General features: G+C 52.9%; 2 protein-coding genes across 3 annotated transcripts in view; one reads left to right on the plus strand and one right to left on the minus strand.

Moving 5' to 3' along the window:
• LOC123501148 overlaps nt 1-9,630 on the minus strand; it is a 14,401-nt gene that overhangs the window by 4,469 nt on the left and 302 nt on the right. Inside the window, 8 exon segments of the mRNA XM_045249734.1 lie at nt 29-145; nt 268-480; nt 586-3,229; nt 3,231-3,414; nt 3,647-3,893; nt 4,004-4,906; nt 5,242-5,442; nt 5,965-7,800. Coding sequence (XP_045105669.1) covers nt 29-145; nt 268-480; nt 586-3,229; nt 3,231-3,414; nt 3,647-3,893; nt 4,004-4,906; nt 5,242-5,442; nt 5,965-7,785 — 6,330 coding nt within the window. The 5' untranslated portion in view covers nt 7,786-7,800.
• The window catches only part of LOC123501154 (synaptosomal-associated protein 25-like), a 53,480-nt gene continuing 53,245 nt past the window's right edge, over nt 9,396-9,630 (plus strand). The window contains exon 1 of one of the 2 annotated variants that reach the window (XM_045249754.1): nt 9,396-9,580. The gene's annotated coding sequence lies outside the window, so the exon portion shown is untranslated. The remainder of the gene's footprint in view (nt 9,581-9,630) is intronic. The other variant, XM_045249753.1, reaches the window with a different exon arrangement.

Here is a 9,630-nt window from a genome sequence, read left to right on the forward strand (position 1 = left end):
GAACAGTGTACCCATGCACCATCCCCACCTTGAAGTTCCACCTTGCTCCACAGCCTCCCTCTGTGCCAAGGAACACCTGGCCCCAACTGATGTCAAGGCACCGCACTCCTTCCCCGACGTCCCGCCTCTGCTGCACCTCACCAGTCTGTGGACAGCAAGAGTTGCATTACATCCATGTCATCCTCAATACAGCAGCCCGGCCACACTGCTTTCCCACAATCACATCTATATATATCTTTCCAACAGAAGCCCAGGCCAATAGCTCACCTTGCCATTGAAAACACACACACTCTTGTCTGCTGAGCCTGTCACCACAAGGAACTTTGTATTGTCAGAATCATAGTTTGGCCGGCCCACCACCCCAATGCAGGTGACCAGGTCCGTGTGGTCCGTGTAGGTGGCCATGACCTGTCCTGATGTTGGATCGTAGCAGCGGGCTGTGCCATCGCTGGAGGCCGTCATGATGTATCCACCCACCACCTGTGTGGGGAGGCATTGAGATATGAACAATTATGCAGTAAGATTTTTAGGAGAGTCAAGAAGAGACATCAATGTACAAAACACGACTAAAGAAGGAAATCTTACCTTCATGTCCAGCACAGCGCTACCATGAGCTGGGGGAGTCACAAAGGCCAACTCATCACCAGAGCTTTCCAGCACCTCATCTGAGAACCTGTCCTCGTCCCGCACAGGTGAGACTCCTCCCTTGTTGATGCCTTCAGTCACTGGCCGTGGAGAGTGCTTTCCAATCTTCTCGTGGAGTTTCTTTTTCTTGCGTTTGTTGAATCTGTGTCTCTTGGACTTTCTCTTACGTTTCCTCTTTTTATCCTCACCACCATCTTCAGAGTCATTGTCCTCTCCCTGTTCATCTTCCTTGTCCCTGCTGTGCCCTGCCTGCTCCTCAGATGGTTTGTCGCTTCTTTTTTTATCTTCCTCCTGACTGTCACTGGAGGGTCTCTGGGGTACTTGTCTCATGCGGTGTGGGGGCCCGCGAGACCTGAGGCTGTAGCAGTGTTCACTGGAGCTGTTCTTTGACTTCTGGCTCTCTGGAGAAGACATGGGTGAAGAGGAGGCCGACGATGACAAGGTCAAGCAGGTCTTCTTCTGAGAACTGATAATGGTATCTCTGTCTGAGGCTGCCTGTGATGTGGATGGTAGGGACAGATGGCTATTCAGGGCCAGCATCTTATCATCCACACACTTCTCACTACTGGGAGGGTCCACTGTCTCCTGTTTCTCTAGTTTCATTCCCTCCTTGTCTGTCAGGTGAGATATGTCTTGTGGCTCAGACTTGAGGTATGAGGGAGAAAATGATTGGTTGGCTGAGGCTGATACAGGTGTTGCAGATCTCTGGGGACTGTCTTGAGACCCTGATTTAGTGCAGAGAAGTGTTACAGAGGACACAGACTCTTCTTGCTTGTCAGGTGTGCCAGAATCCTCCACCTTCTGTGCTAGATGCAAGTCTTGCAATCTGCTGGGCCCTGGCTCCCTCTGCTCTGGGAGTGGACAAGTTCCAGAGTGGTCTTCCAGATTATTGGAGTCATTATCTGGTTTTTCATCTGGCCTCTGGGAGGAGTCCACTACAGCCTCACCCTCATCCAAAGTCATCTTGAGACCCAGACTAGATATTCTGTCATCCTCATCTGGGTCTGGTGGCGCCTCACTCTCTGTGTCACCTTCTGCAGAGCTGGAGAGGGAACTCATCCTATTTCGGTTGGAGTTCTGGCTCTCCGACACGGCTGCCTTGGCCTCCGAACTTTCCACCGACCCACCCAGCGCTCCCACATCATTGTCTGTCTCCGAGTCGGTGTTGGCGACAGGACGCAGGCTCAGGTGTGCCACGCCACCCTCTACCTGGTAGTACCCTTCCCTCGGACTACTGGAGCCTTGATAGTGACCATTCTGAGACTCCCGCGACTTGTGGCCTCGCCCGGGAGAGTGGCAGGTGGAGGTGCACCGCTGCCTCCTCACTGACTGAGATTCATTACTGGAGTCATTGGAGGAGGTGTGAGAGAAGCTGAAGGAACGCACCCTGGGTGTCTTCTCCTGCGAGGACGACACAACAGAAGCATTGTCTGTGGTGGACTGAACATGGGCGTCGCCCCGCCCGGCCCCACCGTACCGCTGGGCCAGGCTCTCTACTGGATCATGCCTGCTGGAGTTGGCACCATCCATGGGCTCCCCACCATCAGAGCTTGAATCTTGCTGACTCACCCTGTGAGGACGGGAGTCTCCTGTGGGTCCCCGGGGGCCAGGACCCTCTGCTCCCTCCTGACCAGAACCATCCTGCTGCACCAACTGTCTCAACTTACTAGCTCGCAATTGCTGGAGGCGAGCCAATTCCTCCGTTACACGCCGCCTCTCTCTCAGCAAGTCGTGGACCTCTTGGTCTAAGAGCTCAGCATGACGCAGCAGCTCCCCCTCCTGCTCTCCAAGCACTGCCATCTGCTGCAGTGCTGCACCAGCCTCATTGCTCCACTCAAAATTGTTCAGAGAATTAGAAATTGCAGCCAACTGGGCAACATGGTTCCTTGGGCGACCTGCCCTGTGCCACCACCACCCCTTGCCTCGACTCTTACTCTGCTGCTGCTGCTGCTGCTGCTGTTGCTGCTGTTGTTGCTGCTGCTGCTGCTGCTGTTGGTGTTGGTGTTGTTGGTGCTGCAGCTCCAGGTGGTGTTGCTGTTGGTTGTGGTGCACAGGCAGGAGCGGCTGTGGTGGCTGAGGGTGGAAGGGTTCCCAGGGCAGGTCATCAGTGCTGGTGCTCTGGTCCACCTTGATGGTGGTGAGTGGTGTCACACTTCGTGCTAAACTCAAGTTGGGGACATACATCCTTCTGCTGCTGGTGCTGGGATCCAGGGATGGCAGGGGCCTCACCTCACGCTCAGTCTGGACTCCTATACTCACCCTGGTCTCCACTCCTGGCACCCTTCCCTCCACCCCAGAGATGGCAGACCGAGGCGAAGCCAGCGGCGGGGCAAAGTGTGTGGGTGGAGGAGGGTGCGGCGTCCTGGCCCGGGAGGCACAGGGGGACGGGGGCTCCATCTTATAAAGATGTGGGGTGGGGCGCCTCTCAGATGGCTGCGGCGTGGCCACGGTGCGGCGAGATGGGGGCCGCACCTCGGCGCTGTGAGTGCTGTTGCGCTCACACTCATTCCTCATGCAACAACACATGAACTGGACGGGGGTGTGTCGCTCCACCTTGATGCGGGGACTAAACTGCGGGGGGGGGAGGAGGCCGGGGCGGGTCGGGGAAATCGTTCTCCGGAGAAAAGATGAGTGGCCGGGGCTGTGGTGCTGGATGCAGGCCGGGGGCAGCAGCCGGGTGCAAGGTGGGCAAGGCATCAGGGGGGGCGGGATTCTTAGGTCGCTCCTCCGAGGACGGCCGCTTCACATGCTCATACTTGAGGTAAGACTCTGTAAAGATATGAGAGGTGAGCACACACACACACACACACAATCAGGAATAGCCTCAAGATTGAGACAGCACAAGACAAAATATTTTCAAAGCATAACTCATTACTATACATTAAAACTCTGTACGTACAACTTGATAAGCGCGCGCACACACACACACACACACACACACACACACACACACACACACACACACACACACACACACAGACACACACACACCACCACTTACCATCAAGTTTCTCCTGCTTGATGGAACGCTGGTAGAGTGAGGCTGACAGTGGTGGCTGTGGTGGGATGTGTGGCACGGGACGCTGGGGCGGGGTGGCTCCCAGCGGGCGGGGTGGACCTGGCATGAGGGCCACAGGGGAAGGTGGAGCCAGACCATAAGGGAACACACACTCTGAGGTGTGAGGTGTGCGTGGGTGATGCATACACAGGCCACACTCACTGACAGGTGATGGCCTCTCTTCTTTAACCTGCAACAATAAAGGTACATCTCAGAAAAAAGTATGTTTCTTCAGAAAAGCAAGAAATTTTTTTAAGAAAGCAAGTTAATGGATATAAAATAAGAAAACACCACTACTACCTTGAGGAGGAGGGAGCTGGGGCCTGGTACAGGGGCTATCTCTGCTGCTGGTCTCTGGCTGGTCAACGCTGATGGTGGGCTGCCCATCAGGTTCATGGTAGCCTCTCGCACCTGGCTGCTGAGTTCCCTGCCAGCAGCACCAGCCAGAGGCTCCATCACACACATAGGCACCTCCACTGGGATCTGAGGCAGCATGGGGAGGGGAGGAGCCTCAGGAGTGGGCTTTGAGACAGCAGTCACTGGAGGAGGAGTGGCAGGCACCTCCATCTTGCTCACAACACCATCTGTTCCATCAGCCTCGCTGGTGCTGCTGTTACTATTGGTGTTGTTGTTGTTGTTGTTGTTGGTGGTGGTGGTGGTGGGGGTGGTGGTTGTGATGGCAGTGGAGGTGGCAGTGCTGTTGTCAGCATTGTTAATGGTATTGTTGTTGCTACTGTTACTACAGCTGCTGTTGCTGCTACTGCTTGCAAGTGTTGGTGGTGCTATTTGGTCTTCTTGAGACTGCTGCTGTTGTTGTTGCTGCTGCTGCTGCTGCTGTTGTTTCCTTACTTCATCTTCCTCCTCAAAGTCATCTTCATCATCATCATCATCTTCTACCTCTTCCATTTCACTGTCATCATTTTCAACCAGGTTGACATGCTCTTCCGTTTCATGCTCACTCTCTCCTTCCTCATCTTCTTCATCCTCTTCATCTTCATCGTCGTCCTCCTCAGGCAGCTCCTCCATCTCGGAGTCAGTGTCATGGATGGTGATGGTGGAGGTGGGGTCCCGCGGGGGTGGGGAGATGATCTGGCAGTCTGCATCTGAATCACTCCCGTGGAGGAGCAAATCACTGAGGGAGATGGTTGCTGCCTCCCATCCTCCCTCTGCTCCTTCTTGCTCCAGCGCTAAGATTTCTCGAACCTGGAGCAAGACACAATGGTATCAAACTGGTGACAAACACTGGCAAAATTTAGCAAACAGTTACACAGTTATCTTAAGATGAAACTGTTAACTTTCAAAAGCGACTCCAGTTTGTAAGATAATTGATATCTTCTGGAAAGTACATCACTTGCAGGAATGTGAAGATCACAAACCTTACAGAATAATATTGCTAAGTAATTGATGATTAATTTAAAACTGTAATGAAGAAAATTTCTAAAACTCTATTCAAGAGTAAACACTTCCCTCTACAAAATATATTGGTAGAAAAATTAAAGAAATATGAAAACAACATTAATGGAGCGCTATGCACTGACCTGCTGCACCACCTCTGGCGGCAGGGAGCTGAGATGGGCGCCCTCCAGACTGTTGAGCAGCTGCAGCTCATCGTCAGGCAGCGCGTCAGGCGTCTTGAAGCGCTGCTGGGCCAGGCGCTGGGAAAGGGCCGCCCGGTGCTCCGACATGAGATGGGTCATCATGAACTGGGCCTTGCGGGACCGAGGGTCATCTACCAACTCCTGCACAGAAACATTAGTGACGTGTTTAGACAGGCATGCGCACTCTCTCTCTCTCTCTCTCTCTCTCTCTCTCTCTCTCTCTCTCTCTCTCTCTCTCTCAAAGCAACATTAGACTTCACTATCTTACTTTGAATCCAACTTCTTGCCAACCACTCAGTTCACTTAAGCCCTTCAATACTGGGACACATTTTTACTTTGAAATCTGTGTATGATTAGACTATTTTATTGACATTAGGAAGAGTGTATGGAGGTCAAAAGATAAATGGCCAGTCTTCACTATTTTAATCCCCACATAAGTTTCTGAAGCTGTATAAAATCACCAAGTAATAAGCAGAATGAATGTGGAAATGCATCATGGTACTGAAGGTGTTAAGCACATTTTCCCTTACTCAAACAGAAAGAACACTTCCACCCTCTCTCTCTCTCTCTCTCTCTCAACACTTCATACAATGCTTCCAGAAACCTAGCACAACACTTCCACACTCTGACCACTGTGTCCTCCCTGTCCTACTCAACACTCACCTGGAGGGACTTTTTGTCCATGCTGAGGAGTTGCTTTAGCATGAGCCGTCTCAACTTGGGCATGAGGTGAAGCTTGATTCTGGATGGCTGGGACTCTCCTGACCTGCTGGGGCCAGCCCCACCCTCCACTAGACTCATGGAGCACGACCTGGTGCGAACGCTGGCAGGGCGTGAAGCAGAGCCCCTGCTGGGGGGATTCTTCCGGAGGTCAATAACTCCCGAGCTCTCCGAGAGGTGTCTCCGCCGAGTGGAGGAGGAGGAGGAGGAGGGCTGGTCCGAGCCAGGAGGAGGAGACCAGTGGGAGTCAGTGCGGCCCACATCTGTATCAGAATAGGTGCCAGAGTCCTCCTGCTCCTCCCTTAGGTTGTCTCCTTTATGTAGGTGCTTTCCAGGCACAGAGGAGCCCTGGGGGTTGACTAGCATCCCCGGTGCACCGCCCTGGCCCCGTCCCACCGATGCCCACTCCTTGGCACTGAAGCGGATGTCAATGTCAAACTCAAGGCAGCTGGGATGGCGGCGAGGCATGGTCAGATCCTGGGCATTGTTGTCATCGGTGGGGCTGCGGCCGGGGCCCTCATTCTCCTCGCTGTCGTCCAGCAAGGAGTTCTCCCCACCGGTGCTCTTCTTCTTGGCCGCCAGGAAGGTGCGGCGCAACTTGCTAGCAGCTGCCGCCAGTGCCTTCTTCTTCGCAGCCTCGGCATAGCTAGCACTGGCCTTCTCCCGCTTGGCCTTCTTGTCCTTGTGTGTGGGCCAGCTGGGCCCACCCCGCCCCAGCCCCAACGCCCCATTTGTACTAAGAGGTCGTATACTCTTGCTAGGTGAACTGTGAGACTTAAAGCTACCAGGTACATCCCATTGTCCCCCTTTCCCCTTCTTGCCTCGCTTCTTGCCCCACTTTGTTCCCTCAGGCCCCTGGTCAGGGGGGTTGGAGCTGCTCCGACGCTGCTCGCTCCTCTCCATAGAGCTCTTCTTCCTGAAGTCCAGGGAGCTCTCCCGACCCCGGACAAGCTGCAGGTGGCTGGAGGGGTGGGGATGGCGGCGGGGGTCAGTGGGGCTGTGGCTGGGATCGTGGCGGGGTTGGAAGTCAAGGTGGTGGCTGCTGCGCGCCCCCAGCCGTCCTCCCCTGCTGCCCGGGTGTGCTGTCGCCCCAGAGGACCGCTGATGGTGGTGGCTGGCGTCCTCGAAGGCCCCGGGCTCCATACCCCGTGGACCCCCATAACCTGGCCGGCTGTGGTAGTGGCGGCGGGAGGTCTTCATGACGCGGGTGCCAAAGGACCACTGGGGCATGTCTGGGTCTGGATGGGTACTTTTGCCATTGTCGCCCCAGCTGGGTCCACCCAGGTACGCATCCATGGACTGCTTCTGCTGCGTCCACCACTTCATGTCAAACGCATACTGGCCCCGAGTTGTCTGAAAGAAGCCAGGGTGGGCCTGGCTCCACCGGTGCTGAGGGTAGTCAGGCATGGCGTGTGGGGGCCGGTCAGCATCAGTGAACACACCTGGGGGAGGCATAAGAGGCCACGTCCCTGTGAAGGGAGGTGGAGGCCCCAGGAGGGACGGCCGGGGCTCATGGGTGGGGCCGGCACCCCCCTGGGCCACATTGGCATCCTGGTTGTCATGTCGGCGGCGACTCTCACTGCGATAATCAATGGGGGAAGGTGTGGCCCTCTGGCGGGGAGGAGGGGGTGGCCCTGGAGGGCGGGGGCCAGCCTCACTGTTGACACTCCACTCCATCTGTGAGGTGCAGCGGCCACCCCATCGCCTTGGCTGGTCCTTCAAACAATCAAGCTCCCCTTTGTCCTCCCAGTGGGGCCGGCTCATACCACGCTCTCAACTCTGCACCAACACAAAAATAATCATGTACACTTCATGCATCAATAGATATTGTGAATTGACAACTAAAATCAATAAGAATAATACACACTCTCCTCATTTTATGATTGCCCTATTTAACAACCACTCAGAGATATAACAACTTTAAATTAAGGAATACTCACTTGGTGTTTGACACAAGAAGAGAGACTTCATCTTTCATGACCACTGCTTGCTCTAGCTAACAAAACGGCAGTGTTTGTTTAAATTTTTTTTTATATAGGTGGTGTGTGATGCTTTAAAAATATACAAGCCACAGACATATTTTTCTGCTTTATGTAAGAAAGGGAAAGGTGGCCAAGGGCAAAAAAAAAAAAAAAAAAATAAATAAATAAATAAAAAAAAAAAAAAAAAAATAAATAAATAAATAAATAAATAAATAAATAAATAAATATATATATATATATATATATATATATATATATATATATATATATATATATATATATATATATAAAAGGCCCACTCAGTTGCCAGTTTCTTTGCAGGTCCAAAAAAGTTACCCAAAAGAAACGGATAAATGTCTTGAAACCTCCCTCTTAAATAAAATCAAGTCGTAGGAAGTTGGAAATACAGAAGCAGGCATTGAATTCTAGAGTTTAACAGAGAAAAGTATGAATGATTGAGAGTACTGGTTAACTCTTGCATTAGAGAGTTGGACGGAATAGGAGTGAGAGGAAGAAGAAAGCCTTGTACAGTGAGGCCACAGGAGGAAGGGAGGCATGCAGTTAGCAAGATCAGAAGAGCAGTTAGAATGAAAATAGTAGCAGAAGACAGTAAAGGATGCAACATTCTGGCAGTGAGAGAGGCTGAAGGCAATCAGTCAGAGGAGGGAGTATGTTCCATAGTATGTGTCAAAATTTCATTAGACTGGTAAGGCAAATTGAAAATTGGCTTATAACTATTGCTAGTGAGAAGACTGTGAGTGTGCTGGTGAAGAAATAACATGAGGGATGCAAGATGTGCTTCACCATAAGTTTGTTTGTTTAGTTGTTTTGCTGCAAGGTGAGAATACACCTTCAACTGTCTTGACACCATGTCTGGTGTTGTCAATGCAAAGAAAGCACCACCTTCTGAAGGCAGCATTAAAAAAAAAAAAAAAAAAAAAAAAAAAAAAATCCACGGGACCCAAGTGGCAGATGAATTCAAAACCCTAGAATTTCCCAGAAATAGTCAACAACGACATAAAAATATTCATCCTGCACTGCACGGTGACACTGCACAAGCCATCCTAACACTGCCCAGCCTCTCCACTTCACTCACACAAAAGTGTAAAGCCTTGTATTCCACGCCAGACACATCCTTTGTGACAATGTCTCCCAGTGAAGCACCTGTCACCCATCACACAACACCTTGACGCGCGTCCCGCGCCACCCTGCCACAGGGCTGGCGGGCACTCACCGCCCCGGGCACTGCCCCGCCACCCCTGGCTGGTTTGCGCTTCTCGCCTCAGCCCCTCCACCCTTCCCTGCCACCACGTAGAGAAGCAAGGTAGCGGGGACAGGGCCGCGGGCAGTGCCATGACGCAGAGGAGGGGCAGGGGCAGGGCAGGGCAGGAGCAGTGAATGGCGGGAGGGGGGGGGGATGAGACGCAGTAGCCTGAGGGGCGCGAGTCTGTCCTCCTTCACCTTTCCCTTCCTCCTGAGCCAGCGCCTCTCTGTCCCTGCCCTGCACTACCTCCCCTCCACACCCTCGCACACACCCCGCCCTCCCTTCTTGGCACCCGCGATGCACCACCAGGAGGGTAACTGCCCGTGCGTTCCTTCTCATGCCAAAGAGAGAAATTAAAGGTCC

Source organism: Portunus trituberculatus, chromosome 9 (genome assembly GCF_017591435.1).
Source record: "Portunus trituberculatus isolate SZX2019 chromosome 9, ASM1759143v1, whole genome shotgun sequence".
Taxonomy (NCBI): domain Eukaryota; kingdom Metazoa; phylum Arthropoda; class Malacostraca; order Decapoda; family Portunidae; genus Portunus; species Portunus trituberculatus.